We start from the raw sequence: 17,485 nt of genomic DNA on the forward strand, positions 1-17,485 counted from the left end.
TCCTTCCGAGGAGTGGCTGGTGGGTTTGAACCACCAGCCTTCTGGTTAGCAGTCAAGTGCCTTAGGCACTATGCTACCAGAGCTCCTAAACTATATATTATTTACCTAAAAATAATTATTATAAATTATCCCTTGCATAGTTACATCAGAAATGATTGCTTTTAACTGCACCCAAATGAACTCCAACATCAAAGATGTTTATTTGTTTCACTATTTCCATTAGTGAGAAAAGTTGTCAAAATGTGTATGTACTCTCAAGCCAGGAAGATTGAAGCGATGCCTTACCATAAACATGCAAATATTCTCCATAAGTCTCTACATGATAAGGAGGAGGATCAAAAATCATTAGCTGGCAGAAGTAATAGCTGGCATGAGAAGTGTCCAAGTTGTGTAGAAAGAAAGAGACGCTATTATTGGATAACTGAGAGTGACAGAACTCCGTATTCTTAATGGTGGACACCCTGTTTCCGCTTTCCTTTGTTTTGGTGAGCTCACAGAGTATTTGCCTCCCTTTCAGCAACTGCATTTTAAATTGCTGGATAGTCTCAGGGTGTTTGCACAGAATTCGTACACCACCATTGTGAAATGTGAACAGCTCAGGCTTGGCAGAATCATTGACTTTTCCTGGACAAAAAGAAAGAAAACAAAGCAAAAGAGATATTTTAAGAAGATATTGTCATAATAATTATATTTGAATATAAAGGCAACTTCTCTTCGTACCAAACCAAACTCAATGCTATCGAGTCAACTCCAACTCATCACCACACCCAGTGGGTTTCCAAGGAGGTGAATCTTTGCAGAAGTAGGTTGCCCAGTCTTCCTTCCACAGAGTAGTTGGTGGGTTTGAACCACCAACCTTCTGGTTAGCAGTCATATCCCTTAGTCACTACATCACCAGAGCTTTCTTAATACAATACCTCTACTGCCTCAAAATAGAAGAACTTCATTTCCAAAAAGAAAGGATATGGCAAAAGATGAGAGTGTGCCCTAGCAAAATCTAACCAGAAATTTGCTTATCATATATGCATATATATTAAATAATACATGGGTATAGTATGAATCAAACACATATGGTCCCTGCCCTTTGGGAGCTTCTATATTTGAGGATAGTTAAAAAAAAAAAAAAAAAAAATCAATATGTAGTATTTCATTAAAAGTCAAGCTAGAAATGTAAATAACAGAGTCTACCGCAAATCAAGGTAGTAGGGTTGGAATTAGTTACACCTTTGACGGGGGGTCAGAAAAATCCCACTTTGAGAAATCTGAACTTAAGATTGAAGGATGAGTCAAAGAATGGGATATTTAGGAAAAGAAAGTAGTATAGAGGAAAAAAGCTTTTAAAGGTATCACGTAGCTTAAACTAAAAATGAATGATTGTGTGTAAACATGTATTTATATTACCCCCTCAACATGCGCTGGAGAGAAGAAGAGCAGACTCACCACTGCTGAACCTCATTCTCTGTCTTCTCTGAACCCCATTCACTGATTTGAGGCTTGACAATAAAAGTAAGACCCCCGATTTTTGTGGGCTTTTCATTTCATTTCACTTTCTAATAAGCTGTAAACTTATAGGAAGCTAAGGTTGTGTTTGTGGTTGGGAACCACAGAAGGAAGAAACTAACATGGCTTTGGCCTGGAGACAGAGCCTGAATTAATTAAATACATTCAAATTACTCTTTCTTTTTATTTTTTAATATGACAAAATCTCCATCTCGAAATTGGGGAGACATTATTACTGTGACAGTTTTTTACCTAAGTTTTGGAATCTTTGTCTTTATACTTGAGAAGACTACATACCCAGTGTAAAGAATAAAGGAAAAGAATACCCAGTCCTCCAGTAAAATAGAAATTCTATTTTCATATTTTTGCTCCTTATCTTTAAGATCTATACTTGTTTTATATAGGAAACATGTTATTGTCATTAAATGTTGTATCATAAGCCTTGTTTTTACACAGTCATCATAATTATCCTTTTTATGGCCATATAATATACCATAATGCTGATCTTTCGTAAGTGGTTAAAGCAGTCCACTAATGTTGAATATTGGTTTCATTTTCAGCATTTAGTTTTTAGGTAAATATTATGAAATTTGGCCAGATGGTTAAATATTATAACTCTCTGCATTTCAGTATTTCTTTCTGAAAGCATGACCAATTTATACTAGGACAAGCAATATGCAAAGGGGTCCATTTGCCACGATTCCATTTGTACTGTTATAGTTGCTGTTATGTGCCATCAAGTAGGACCCGACTCATAGCGACCCCTCCTTGGGTTTCCAAGGCAGTATTACTATGGAAGTAGATTGCCCCATCTTCCTTTCGAGGAGCAGCTGGTGGGTTTGAACCGCCAGCCTTCTGGTTAATAGTCAAGTGCCTTAGGCACTATGCTACCAGAGCTCCTTCCATTTGTACTAGTTGCTTTTATTTTATTTATAATTCATAACTCATATTTATTTTTCTGAATACATTTAGACTTTAATTTATATACTTCATATTACTAGGAGATAAATTTGCAACTTGGGGATCTGATCTTATAATATCAAGACAAGTGTTCCTGTTTCCAGTTATGGCAGTCTACATTATTTAAACTAATTCCCACACTGACAACAAACAAATGCTGAACAAAATGCCAAATTACCAGGTTAAATTTGAAGAGGGAACCAGAGCTTAGAAGGATGAGCAGAGCTTGGACACTGCTTTTACTCTGAGAACTATCTCCAAAATTCAGACTTTTGATTTGATATCTCAACTCTCAGAGTCTTAAAGTAAGGAATCTGATAGGAGGCCCTCTTGTCAGTAAGTTGAGATTCCAAAGAGTTACCTTCTTGGAGTACAGGTAAACCAGAAGTAAACTAGCCCTCATTCAGATTACAGCTCATCTTTAAACAACTTGGATAGTCTAGGAAATCGCAATTCTTGAAGTTTGTTTAAGATTATTTTGGACTTTATTATCCTTAGGCTTTTAAAAGTAAAAATACAACCTATTTCTGGAAGAAAAGATTATATCATACTCCTCAAATAATTCCCATGATAATATTTAAATACAATGCCAGGCACATTATCAAATATCCAAATACATAAGAAAACAAGGCAACAATAGGAACAAAACCAGAATTTATATATTTGAATTATTAGATCCTCAAAATGAAGCAATTAAACTTCCTGTGTTTAAAGAAATAGAAGACAAAATTGTAATAACACATCACTTTATTTCTTGATCTGTGATGAGTGTAATGGTGGTTGATACAATTTATAATCATTTATTAAATGGTGCATTTTTGTTTCATTTGCTTTTTCTTCTGTCTTCTTTTTCTTCTACAATAATATTTAAAAGTATACAGAAGGCCAATAATGCTTGCTTTATTTAAAAAATAAATGGAACAATGTAAGCAAAAAGCAAGGCAAAAAGAGCTGATGTGAGAGTCGGTGCCGTCTACATTAGATTAAAACAAAGGGTATCTCGTTTGTGCACTTATTTGTCTGAGAGTAAATTGTGTTCCACTACCATCGTTTTATGCTTATGTGTCTCTACTGCTTTTACTGCAGAAATAAAACCAGACAGCTGGTTCTCTGTTCTTTTAGAAATATTCACAGCAAATTTTCCAGAGACCAGAGTGGCAACAAGTAAACCGCAAAGAGATCTTGGAGCAAAAGTGTCTGTGGTCACTATCTGCACACACAGATGTAGATGCACTGTTTCTATTTTTGAACATGATTTTTGTCAGCAACATTTTCTTCTTTTATGCCCACACTTTGGCTTATAAACCAGTATGAGACAAACTGAAATGGTAGACAGCGCAGTGAGGTGGAAGTGCAATGTGGTGGTTCCCTAAGAAACTGGAGGCAAATTCTGTCTTTGCCACCAGTAGGGCTCTGTGACTAGAGTGTCCTGAACCTAAGCCTCCTCATCTTTGAAATAAGCAAATGAGATCAAAAAAGGTCTTATAGTTCTTTCCACTTTCTATGGATTCAGGCTCAGAACACATTAAGATAAAACTACAAACAACTGAAAGGGTTAATACTTTGCTATCAGATGAATCCTCCAAAGGGGAAGCTATGTTCCCATAATCTGTTCTCTGTGTCACTATCTTAATGGGTTAATCCTAGGAGTCAGGAGAGATGAAAATGAATGAGACTATCTTGCTTGTTTGACAAAGTGTTTTTTTTTTATATATATATATCTAGAAAGATAGTGTTTCAGCTTCTCTTGAATGACAGTGTCAAGATTACATGCTGTTCTGGTTATCTAGTGTCGCTCTGACAGAAATATACCACAAATGGGATGGCCTTAACAAACAGGAGTTTATTCTTACAATTTGGAGGCTTTAAGTCCAAGTTCAAAGTGCCAGGCTCTAGAGGCTGGGTGAAAGCCCCTTAACCTTGGGGTCCAACTCTGTCTCCTGCTCCCAGCCCACTGGAGCTAGAGGCATTTCTTCACTCAGACAGCTGCTGACTGCTGAGGCTGAGAAGCCCGAAGGTTGACAAGTAAAAAGGCACAGCCCCAATGTTACCAAAGCACACGGCAGGCCATTAACTTAAGTCCATTGTAAGTCCCAAGGTTGGCAGAGCATAGCAGGCTGCTGAGCGAAGACACGGCTACATACAGGGCTCAAGTGTGCCATAGGCTAGAGAGCATTTCCAAGGCTTCTCCTTAAATACAGGAAGCAGACTACATTCCCAAGGCAGCTACGCAGCTGCTTGTGGTGGATCCCACCATGCAGCTGATTACCAGTGTCATCATGGGGAATAACTACCACTAGCTGCCCAGCCACTCAATCAGGTCCAGCCAAGATGACACACAAACATAACCATCACACATGCCATTGACATCTGGGGATTCCAAATTGTCACTTCCATCGGACACTGTTAATTATTCATTTTATCATTTTTAACCTAAGAAATGTATTGTTGTTGGGTGCTGTCGAGCTGATTCTAATGCCTAGTGACCCTATGGGACAGAGCAGGACTGCCCATAGGGTTTGCTAGACTGTAATCTTTACGGAAGCAGGTTCCTAGGTCTTTTCTCCCACAGAGCATCTGGTGGGTTCGAACATTCACCTGTCAGTTAGCAGCCAAGCACTTTAACCATTGCACCACCAGGGCTCCTTAAGAACTGTGTAGGTGACTTCTTATTATTAAATGTGGTAATGAGAGGTCTTATCCAGGTTGCCACGTATCCAATGTTTAACCTTTCCATCCGGAAAACTATTGGCAACTCTAAGTCTGCAATCTGAATGCTTTCAGCTAAAAGAACAAGGTACGGCATTTGGTCAGTGCTTCATAATTGCTTTGGCACCCATTGAACAGATGTACTTATATACTCAGTCAAAAATTCTCCTTAGTCTTTAATGGCATTTGAAAAATAGTGCCAAAAGGAGATCATCCCTTATAACTACAATTAAAGAATTTAATGGACAAACAAGGAAAATCTGAATATATTCATTGCTTATAATGGCAGAAGCAGCTAATGTATTTTCTCTACCCTCCCTGGATTTTCCTATCTCCAAGTCTAATATTCAGGAAGGAGTTCTAGTTTGATGCTATCAATTTTTAAAAAATGCATTTTATTGAAATATAATTTATGTACAGTGAAACACACAAAACTAAAGTGACATGGGTCAATGCATCCCTTTTTCTTTACAGTGTTCCCTCCCCTCCCCTCCCACCCCTGGCAACCAACAAAGAAAGTTTCCTTCCATATATAAACACCTCCCTGACTTTCTACAATAATGAACCAACACTATACTTGTCCTTCCATGATTGACTCATTTTACTCAGCATAATGGACTCCAAGTTCTACATGTTATGCAGTGTTTTGCAGATTCTGCACTATTCTTCAGTGTTGCATAGTATTCCATTGTGTTTATGTATCATAGTTTGGTTATCCATTCTTCTGTTGATGGGCACATAGGCTGTTTCCATCTTTCTGCCACTGCAAATTGTGCTGCAATGAACATGGGTGTGCATACATCTGTTCTTGTCCCAGCTCTCATCTCTCCAGGACATATACCTAGCAATGGGATTGCTGGGTCAAATGGTGTTTCCAATTCCAGCCCTTTAAGGAATCACCACACTGCTTTCCACAGTGGCTGCATCATTTTACAGTCCCACTAGCAGTGCATGAGAGTCCCAATGTCTCCACATCCTCTCTAGCACTTGCCATTCTCTGTCTTGCCAAACTTTGCCATTAGTGCTGGGATGAGATAGTATCTCACTGCCATTTTGATTTGCATCTCTCTGATGGCTAATGATTGTGAACATTTCTTCATACATTTGCTGGCCACCTGAATATCCTTCCTGGTGAAGTGTCTACTCATGTCTTCTGCCCATTCTCCAAATGGATTGCTAATCTTTCTGTTGTTGAGGTGTTGGAGTTCTCTACAAACTTAGAGATAAGTCCCTTGTCAGATATGTAGTTACCGACAAGTATGAATTTGTTGCTGTCATTTTGTTATGTGCTTTTTCATGGTGATCCTGAATTCTTTGTTCCATATAATCTATGCTGAGCTCATTTTGTTTATGAATTGTGTTATCACCTCCTTCATTGCTATTATTTTAGTATTTGCTAAATATTTGTGCTGGTCCTCTTTTTAATTTTGATGTGAAGGTTTATCATTTTTCTTTGAGGTTACCCTGTGATTTATAATTTTCTTCCCAAGTTTGGAACAATCCATTCCATCTTGCAGTTGTCTTGACTTCCTGACCATTTAGAAGTTCTGTAACTACACAATTTTTTCCCTCTTTTTGGTTTATAGTTGTCCTCATTTGTCAATTGATGGCTCTGGTTCCCTGTTTGCAATCCCATAGGCTCATTCACTTTGGATATTTCTGTAACTGGGTTGGTTCTGGGTTATGTCATCATGCATGTTAATGGTGGGCTGTTGCTTGCTGTCATTGGTTCTCTGTCAAAGGACTCCCTTTAGCATCTCTTGTAAGATTGGTCTGGTTTTAACAAATTCTCTTAATTTCTGCTTATCTGGAAATGTCCTAATTTCACCATTATATTTGAGGGACACTCTTGCTGCATATGTAATTCTCGTTTGTAAATTTTTTTCTTTCAGGGTTTTATATATACCATCCCCTTGTCTTCTTGCACTTCTTGAATGGATAATTCTCATCTTTCATCATACCAGGGAAATTTTCTTCCAACTAATCTTTGACAATTTTCTCTGCAGTTTTATTGGTCTCTTCCTTTTTTGGAATTTCGATTCCACATAGGTTATTCCTTTTGATGGTATTCCACATGATCCTTACACTTTCTTCATTTTGTTTTGATTGTTTTTCTATTGCTCCATTTCCAAAGAAGTATTGAAGTGTTTGTCTTCAATCTCACTAATTCTGTCTTTCATTGATTCAATTCTACTTCTTTGCCCATTCAATGTGTTATCTATTTTTGAAAATTCAGTATTAATCTTCTGGATTTCTATCTGTAGATTTTGTATCATTTCTAATTTCTCATTTACTTTGTCATTTTGTGTTTGTATTATCCTTTGAAATTGTTCTAGGGTTTTCTGTGTTTTCCTCAATTTTGTCAGTATTTTCCTTGATCTGTCTCTCAATCTGTTGATGGTACCTAAATATAATTCTTCTGAATTCATTATCAGGGAATTCCAATGCTGCTTCTTCCTCAGGGATGTGTTTTGGGTCTGTATCCTGGTCCCTGGTTACTCCTGCTTCATCTTGCTTCTTTGTGTGGACTGTGATACTCTGTTGTCTCTGAGGCATTGTGATATTTTTTTGTTTCTATTTAATTGATGATTGTATGTTGGAGTGACTTGCCCAAAATTTTCATTTTCTTTGTTTTGTTTGGATGTTATCTATGTAAGCAAGGTACTGTGCTCTTCTAGTCACTAGTTGGCAGCACTTATACTCTCACCACCTGTCTTCTTTCCTATTGTCAGCCTCTCATATATCTCTGCTGTCCTTGGCAAATGGAGCCTATTCTTAGGTCCCTGGAATCTGAATGAGAATGCCATCACTTTAAAATCCAATATGGCCACCTCTTGTAAACATTCAAAATGGCTGCAACCTCAGTCACTTTAAATATCCAAAATGGCCACTGCTTGTAAACAATAAAAATGGCTGCACCCTCTAGACAGCCAAAATTCCACAGCTCAGGTTATCTCCCTCCTTGCTATTTCCCTTCAAAGTCATAGGCCACTAGCGGAGTCATCCCTGCGGCCCTGCCTTGGTGACCAGGGCTGATCTTTAGGTCAATTCTCATGTCCCAACACCATTTGGAAATATTCGGGCTGCTGGTCTCATCAGAGTAGCTGACAGTCTGCAGCTCTGACCATCTCTGTACTCACTGTTTTCATTCAGGTTTTTCCACTAGTTGGTGCCTAATCCACTTCTGTATACTTTTCAAAGCTCAGTGCTCTAGGATTAGCTTCTGTATCTCTGTCAATTGGTTTCTCTTTTCTTTGTTGAACAGGATCTGTGTAGATACTATCAATTTTTATAGCAAATGCCTGCTTTGATAAGTTAGATTTGGTTTTGATTGGTCAAATCTGTTTGATCAGTTTACCTGCCATAACTGTTGTTACAAATGTGTGACCCTTAACAATCTCTACTTACTCTCCTTTCCTTTCTCTCTTGTTTACATTTTCCTCACACACAGCTGCTAAATATAAAATCCTCTTCCAAAATATCTTCTTTCACACTATCTTTGATATGCTACTCATTCTCCCTAACACACCATCTGTATCCCCAGTATCATAAATTCTCATAAACACTCTCCATGTTTTAAGTATCTCATAAACACAACCACTTTCACACTCATGTTTTCTGCAATACGACTAAATCTCTGCTCAGCATCACAGATAGTTGGATCTGATGAACTTAGAAACAAGATAGCAATTCAAACATCTTTATGAACAGACAACTGAAGGCCCAGGCAGGTTAAATATTTGTCTAAGGTCACACAGATTCTTAGATGACATAGTTTTGGTCCAGTCCATGACTGAAGTGTCATTAGCACCAACCAAGGAGAGTGGGACAGAAGTAAACAACCGTACGAAGCTGGACAGGGGTCACTGCAGTCTGAGTCTCACAAAATGATTGCTAATAACTGCCCCCAGGAGGGAGACCTAATTTCTGTGCCTCCTTTTTATGTCCAGCAGAATCTACTTCTCCTCCATCTCTACTATAACTTCTCCAGCCACTGCCCTGTTTTTAAAAATCTCCAGGCCTTCCCATCTCACTTAAAATAAAATCTAACCCACTACCCTAGCTTCCCAGGACCTACATGACCCACACACTTGTTCAATGCTACAATCACACTCTATTCCTCAAATGCATGAAGCTTATTTCCAGGGCACTGAATTTGCTGTTTCTATCCCTGGAAAATTCTTCTCTCTGACCTTCATATGGTTACTTCTTTCAAATCATTCAAGAGTAATGACACTTCCTCAACAACCACTGGCTACCCAGTCCAGAGTACAACCCCCAATTCATTTTCTATCATATTACCCTGATATAAAGTGTTTTTCACAGTCTAAAATTGTCTGGCATATTTGATTTACTTTTTTTTATTTCTTGGCTATCTACTCCAATGTAGACTTTAAAAACTAGGGACCTTGTTGTTCTTATTCACCGATTTATCCCCAGTGCCTCGAATAGTACATGGCATGAAGTAAATCTCAATAAATATTTGTTGGATGGATGGATAACAAATGAGTGTGTAGATCTCTGTCAAGTTATAAATCAGGAAAGATCAAGCATAGAATATAGAATGTAATTGAGTATAATTAATCAAGTCAGAACCTTCATTTCATATTTTTTGTTTACATTTATCAAGTTAAACTAGAGCCAGAAAAGTGAGTTTCTTGCCCAGCTTATAGGAAGGACATGATCCCAGGTTAGTGACACCATGTTGCTTTTCTTTGAGAAACAATACATGCAGATATTCAGTCATTCATGTGTCATTCAGTCATTCAAAGTGGTGAGTCAGATTCTAATGAGAAATATCTTTGTAAGTTTGAAAGAAAAAGTTCTTTGCCTGAAAATACCCACCAACTTCATAAACACTTACTTAGATGGTTGATTATTCTCTTGATTCTTCTATGTCTATAGCAGGGATGACAGGTTTAAGACTGGTTGATTATTTGGATCCCCTAAAAGCCATTAAATTTGGTCAATGTAAGGCCAGAACAGAAGCCCCCAGACCAATGATTGTTTTAATACACCCAGATGTTTCATAACCATAGCATATTAGTAATTTGCAATATAGACACAATGCTATATCTTTTAGCACTTGATATACTGCTAAAAACACAAGTAGAAAATATTCCTTTGGAATGCTGATGTTGAGCCTTAAAATTTTAATATTAAAGATTAATTTTTGTTTTGTTATCCATATTTGTTTACTTTTTACTGGCATTTTTAGATCATAATCACCCTAGAGAACAAGTAGGAGCCCCGGTGACATAACAGTTAAACTCTGGGCTGTTAACTAAAAGGTTGGCTGTTCAAACCACCTAGAAGCTCTGCAGGAGAAAGGCCAAGCCCTTTGCAGTTCTATTTTGTCACATGGGGTCACTATGAGTTGAAACCTACTCACCAACACCCAAAACCAACAGAGAATAGCTACTATATCTGTTTAATCACATTGAGTCCCATATCCAAGAGGGTACAATTTTCTCAGATGCTCAAGGCTACTAAGTGCTGATAACTATGGTTTTTATATTTCTGTTGATATCAACAGAGATAATGTTTTAAAGGATAAAGCCAGAATTTTTATATCAGATGATTTTTTAGGTTTTTAATTTTTTCTAAAGGAGAAGGGCATTTACATCTTCTTTTTAGAGGCTGTTAAGGAAAACTTTGAAGAGAAGGTCATTCACCTGAGAACTTCACTATGGTTCAGAAGAATTTATATGCAGGCTAATTCTTTTAATACCTACATTTTATTTCTTTGGTATAAGATGGCCTTGGTAGAACTCACCCAGCTGGGACTCTTTGTAAAAAGTTACACTATCCCCAGTTGAAAATCTTTTGGAGAAAACATTAGGAAAATTCACACACTGCAGGGGGTACAAGACAGATTAGAAATGTAATGTTATTCTGCTTAACTCAGTCTTCTAACCACAAACCTCTACAAAGGTCCCAGAATCTTAGGAAGATAAGATCTCCTGAGTTTGCAATTACTGATGGTGCTTATTAAACACATTTTCTGTAATCAATGATAAGCTTTAATTAAACACAGCATACGAATGTGATACAAGAGGCAAAATTCTAAATTTTGTGATGGGTATAGTAGGGGTTAGTTACATTTAATCTTTTAGTAAGAAATTCTGGCATTTTTTAAAAATATACGTTCTTCCACTTTTTTTCCCCACCTCTCAAAATCTGTAACTTTTGAACTCCTGATTAGTAGAATTTTACACATACATCTTGCCTATATTTACATTACTAATCAAAATATCCATAATCTAAGGAAGTATTTGGGGTCAGGTGGGAGGATAGGTAAAATAAACCCAATTCAATCCAAATCCTTAACATTTGGAGAAAAGAAAGCTATAAAGAGTGTCTGTGTGCACATGCACACATACACACACATTCTAAATATGTGAATTATTTTTACTCTACAGGGAACTCTACAGGGGGGATAAAACAACCCTTGGTTTTCTAAGTATGTATGATTTTTTTTTTTTTTTAAAGTAAAATACTGACTTTCTTCCAGTAAAAATGGATTTTCTTTGTGAAAGTGGAAAAATTCCAGAGACGTTAGGAAACTCTGCAGCAATAGTCATAGAGTAACTAATTTGCAAACAAGTTACTTTGTTGCTTATTCCATTGAGATTTATTTGAAATTGCCCTACTAAGGAACTCACACGGATTGAGTGAACTCAACTCTCTTCCTCAGATGGGAAGGGAGAATTTTATCCACACCCAGGAAAGCCCATACTGCTCCCATCCATTAGCTGGTGTGCAAAGCTGTTTGGGCAGACAGACATGGGACAGGGTGCTTACTTGGTGAACTTATTCACGTCATGGTACCAACTACCATCTCTCTATACTGGTAACTTACATCTTTATCTCCAGTTCACCCCTCCTCTTGGCTCCAGATTCTTATTTCCAATGTCTTTCAGCCTTTGAATCTGGATAACCCCTGACACATCAAGTTTACCATTTCCAAACTGAACTCAATATTCTCTTGTCAAATCCAAGGAGATCACTAGTCCATTCCTAAGACTCTCAAAGTCTTTCTCATTTCTACCTCTCTCTGACTCTTCATCTGATTGGTCAACAAGTTCAGTTGACTCTAGCTCATGGATATTTCTTGAATTTGGTTCTTCTTCTCCACTCCCATTACCAGTCCGGACCCTTGTCCTGTCTTCTGTCATCTGTAGAAACAGATCCCTAACTGACCTTTTCGACACCAGTCTCTCCCCTCCCAGTCCATCTCTATATTACTCCCAAAACTGTATTTCTAAAAAGCATTTCACTCCCTGTTTTCAAAGTCTCCATTAGTTTCTTGTTGCTCGTGAGATAAAAATCAAATTCCTTGGCAAGACACAAAATTCTTTCACAATCTTACAGACCATATGTTCAACTCCAACTGAACTTTTTGGCCTTTCTCATTGTTATTTCCATTCCCATAGAGTAGACTATCTCACTTTTCCTCCATCTGCCACTTCTTCTATCTCCTCTGAGGTCCCCAGTCAACGTTTCCTATTGCTATGCTCTCAAAAATACTTTGTTTACACCAATATATTTATAACACATATTATCTTGGACGCTAATTATTTTTTATCTATTTTACTTATTTAACCAGGAGCTATACAAGGATAAGGACTGCATCAATGGTTGCCTAAATAATCCTAGGAACTGGGACAAGCTAGAAGTTCATAATATTAAATAAATAAATGAATAGAAGAAGGTGGAGGCTGAGCACACTTGGGAAATATCCTTATAATGGACCTAGGAGAGGAGTGAGAAAGTAGAGCAAGAGATCCTGTTTACTTGTAACTTAGAGAAAATTTGTTTTTCAATCTAAAGGCAAAGACTCAAACTGAATGATGCCCAGACAATTTTATGAAATCCAATAGGTCTGATATAATAGGTACAAATATCTAAGCTTTCAGTGGCTGCAAAAATAAAATAATAATAGTAACAATTTGTAAGTTGTTGTTGTTGTTATGTACCGTCGAGTCGGCCCTGACTCATAGCGACCCCTCCTTGGGTTTCCGAGGCATTATCACTACAGAAGTAGATTGCCCCATCTTGCTTCTGAGGACTGGCTGGTGGGTTTGAACCACCAGCCTTCTAGTTAGCAGTCAAGTGCCTTAGGCACTATGCTACCAGAGCTCCCAACTTGTAAGTAGTGAGTGCTTATTATACATTGGGTATTATGTTAAATGCTTTACATGCAATATATCATTTAATTCTCATAACAGCCTTTAAAGTCAGATTTTCTATTAATAATCCTATCTATAGATGAAGAAACTGAGGCTGGAATAACTTCCCCGAGGTCATAAAGTCAACATACGGTGACGCCATCATTTGAACTGAGACAATCTAACAGAATCCACATTCTTAAATCACTTAGTCTGATAGCCTAGTCTAAGCCTCTCATTTCACAGAAACTAAAGCACAGGAGCTGAGCAGACTTGATAAGAAATAAAAAAAAAATGAGGGATGAAATCAAGTACAGGATTATCATGCTAAGTAGGAATGGCCTGAATTCATTTATTAAAAGATAGACAGATTTTGGATTTTTAAAACTCCAGCACAAATACTGACAGGAGCCACTTCCAGGAGACAACATTTAGGCAGGGTCTTTGAGAGGCTGGGAAGGAATCAATGGTCAGTTCAGCAACACAATTATTCAATCTCCTAGCTCTCAGGAAGAAGTAGGTACAGGAGACACCAAAGGGCTGCTGTCACTGAGAGGGGAAATTCAAGAATCAAGAACACCTGGGTTACAAAGTAAGGCTAAAAGTAGACCTGAGAAGTATCCTCATGAAACATACCCGTTTATCAAGCTTCATCTTACATCAGCCATTCCCACTTCGGGGCATTCTCCACACTGCTTCCAGGGTCATCTATCCAAAACCAGAATTCATCAAGTCACCCCCATGGCCCCCATTGTGCCTAAGGTCTGGAATGAGTGTCTTCAAATTGCAGTTAGATGTTCGCATTTTCCCCAGATCCTTTTATAATGAGGAGCCTCTCATTGTTCCAGAATCATTTAAAAGAACAAGACTTTGTTAAACTTCACATTGAAATCAGTAGAAAACTGAGAATCACCAAGATTTCCAACCTTCTTACTCACCACTCAAATAACAAAACTGATGAAAAGTTATCTCCTTTGAGACTTATGTCATATATTTCTGCTACTTCTACATGCTGTGTAAAGAATGCAGATGGTGGAGTCAGACACGTTTGAGTTCTAATCTTGGTTCTGCCACTAATTGCTGTGTCATTCTTCTTCTCCTGAGGTTCTTCAAACATTAACGGAAGGTAATAATACCTTCTTTTCAGTGGGATGGAACCTAGTTGTGAGGTAGTCTACCTAGCTGGGAGGATTAAAAATAGGGTAAAGAAAAGAACCAGCAAGTTCTTACTTTACTTCACTTTGGCTCTTGTATTTTGAGCCAAAATGCTGGGGAAATCTATTTTGGTGACGTTTTGAATATGATGATCATTACCATACGTATTACCATGTAGCCTCTCAGGCCTATTAAGGAAAATGGCATGCCACATGGCATTTTCTGTGTGAGGAGAATGAACACTGGTTTCATTAATTTAAAGACTAAGATGAGTCATATTCTAGAACAACAATATATTTATATGCTGTATCTATAATCTCACAGAAATAAACCCAATGCTAATTCAAATCTCCTCAAAAGGAATCTCCTGTACCACCATAGCCATAAACAGGTTTGGCATACTGGGATGCTTTTTAGCAGTACAAACAAACCCTTCTATGGCTTCTCTCACTGTCCTTGGAAGAAAAAACAAAATCTTTGACATGGCTCAGACAATCTGAATGATCTGGCTTCTGCTTCCCTTTCCATCTTATATGACACCAACACTGTTCCTCTCTGTGTTCAGGCACATCTGCCTTCTTCCAGTTCCTTGACCTCACCTCATTCACTCCTGCCATAGATACTTTGTACTTGCTCTTCCCTTGACATGCACTGTTCTTCCCCACATCCATGCCATTCTCCCCATTGAGTCCTACTTGTTAAAATCTCAACTCAAGTGCCACTTCCACAGGAAAGCCTTGGTTGAATCCCTTCCCCACTCATACACACTCAGTCTACTCAGGTCTTTTGTGACATTCTCTCATAGAACTGGGATTTGCCTGTCATTATCATTACTTCAGGGATGATTTCATTAATGTCTCTCCCAACCATTCATTTAGCTTCATGAGAGTAGGAACTGACTTGGTTTTGATGAACATTGTAAGTTCAGTTCCTCCTACATGAAAGTCATGACTGAATGAATGAGTGAATGAATGACTATCAATTCAAAAACACTGTTACATGCCATTCGTAAAGCTAATGGATTTCTTTAGGTTGTAGAAAAGGCATAGTCAAGAAAGTAACTTCAGTAGCTTAGAACTGTTATTTGGACTTATTACAAGAAGACCCTAATTCCTCATTCCTTATTCCTCTAAGAACACATTAGTCACCTCCAGCCACTACAAAATCAAATTATAACAAAATCAATTATAACTTAATAATCTGATCACTCTGCTTTTTACTAAAAAAAAAAAAAAAGTTGGAGAGAAAGGTAAAATATATTTCTTTGTACCACTACAGAATTTATATCCAGGTGGGATTATACCTACTACATATTTTATGTTTACTTTTAGTGGTAATAGAACTGCCTTGTTTAATATCATTTTATTTTGCTTTTCTAGCCATAAGAACATGGCTCAGAATTCAAGAGAAAATAAAAGCAATAAAAAAATGTACAAAGTAAGAAGTAAAAGAAACCTCATATTACTTTAATTTGTAGGTAGCATTATTTAAATTGTTCATGCAGAGTCTGATAAATACCAACGTCTATTTCCCAGAGAAAGAATCAAGGACTGCAGAATCTTTTTTTGTCTTGAATATCTACAGAACTGGGGAGAGTTTTTACATCATTCATTTCTCCTTTATCTTTTGCAGGGACCCTGATACTTTGTTGTCAATAAAAACTCTGTGGCTGCTTGGGCGTGGCAGACAACAGAACATCCAGGTAAGACTGAAATTAAAATCCTTATTTTCAAAGCCCTTCCATTTTATTTTCTCCACAGAAAATATTCCCAGCCCATCATTTTTATTCTCTTGACACAAGTCATTTTGCCTTTCATCTTTCTTGGAGAACAGTAGGCCACTCTTGTACTTTATCTACTGACAGGTAACTCCAGGGAAGTAGTTTTAAAATGTAATGGTCTGATAAAACCTTTTTTTCCACCTTAAAATGCAGTATCAGAGGCAGCAATGCAAACTCACTGCCATAGACAAGGCCCTTGGCCACGTGCTTGAGTTCTTCTTTAATTATTCTTACTCTCTCAAAAAAAAAAAAATCTATTTGGTGCTTAAGAGCCTTGGTGGCACAGTGATTAAAGCTCTCAGATGCTACCCTTGAAAACCAAATGAAGCTGTTCTACTCTGTCCTACAATATCGGTATAAGTCGGAACCAGCTCACAGGAATGGGTTTTATTTGGTGCTTAATGTTTCTACCTTTTATTTTTCTCAATCTTCACATCAATTATAACTTAATAAGAAATATTCAGTAGGCCACTTACCTGTTAGTACTTCAACTAGGAAGCAGGAGAGAAAGAAATACCAGACATGTGACTCCATGTTTGCCAGAAACAGCTTCAATGTCCTCCTTCAGTGTTCAAAGCTGACAGGATTCATGCTCTCAGTTGTTTTCTATTTGCTGAAAAGGAAGTGGGTTTTGTGGAGGTTGATGTTATGTCACACTTACCATCAAGTCAAGAGGGCGTCTCTTAATTGATGTCAACGACTATATGGGAGGCATTATTGCTTATGGAAGGAGGCCTGGTGGAAGAGTGGTTAAGCACTCGGCTGCTTACCAGAAAGGTTCTAATGCACCAGCTGCTCCATGAGAGAAAGATGTAGCAGTCTGCTTCTGTAAGGGTTGCAGCCTTGGAAACCTTATAGGGCAGTTCTACTTTGTCCTATAGGGTCACTATGAGTCAGAATCAATTTGATGGTAACAGAATTATTGCTTATGGGGTGAAAGCACTTAATCTATGGATTGTTGATGATTCGGAAGACAGAGGAAAAGTTTAACTTCATTCTAGTTCCAAGAAAATAAGTTAAAGAGATGATATCTATTCTTTTCAGAACCACCCTACTTCTCTAAATCAATAATTATTGGGAACAACAGGATCTAAAAATACCCACAAGATAAATTTTATATATATATATATATATATATATATATATATATATATATATATATATTTGGACATTTTTCTATCTTATGCTATTTGCTGCAGAGATGTGAAAG

General features: G+C 37.5%; 1 protein-coding gene across 1 annotated transcript in view; it reads right to left on the bottom strand.

Moving 5' to 3' along the window:
* Nucleotides 1-17,485, bottom strand: part of ICOS (inducible T cell costimulator) — a 174,738-nt gene that overhangs the window by 83,474 nt on the left and 73,779 nt on the right. The window contains exon 2 of the mRNA XM_007935998.1: nt 286-624. Within this exon, the coding sequence (XP_007934189.1) occupies nt 286-624 (339 nt within the window). The remainder of the gene's footprint in view (nt 1-285; nt 625-17,485) is intronic.

The sequence above is a fragment of the Orycteropus afer genome, unplaced genomic scaffold, assembly GCF_000298275.1.
Source record: "Orycteropus afer afer isolate SDZICR_OR568_19922 unplaced genomic scaffold, OryAfe1.0 scaffold00002, whole genome shotgun sequence".
NCBI classification, from domain to species: Eukaryota; Metazoa; Chordata; class Mammalia; order Tubulidentata; family Orycteropodidae; genus Orycteropus; species Orycteropus afer.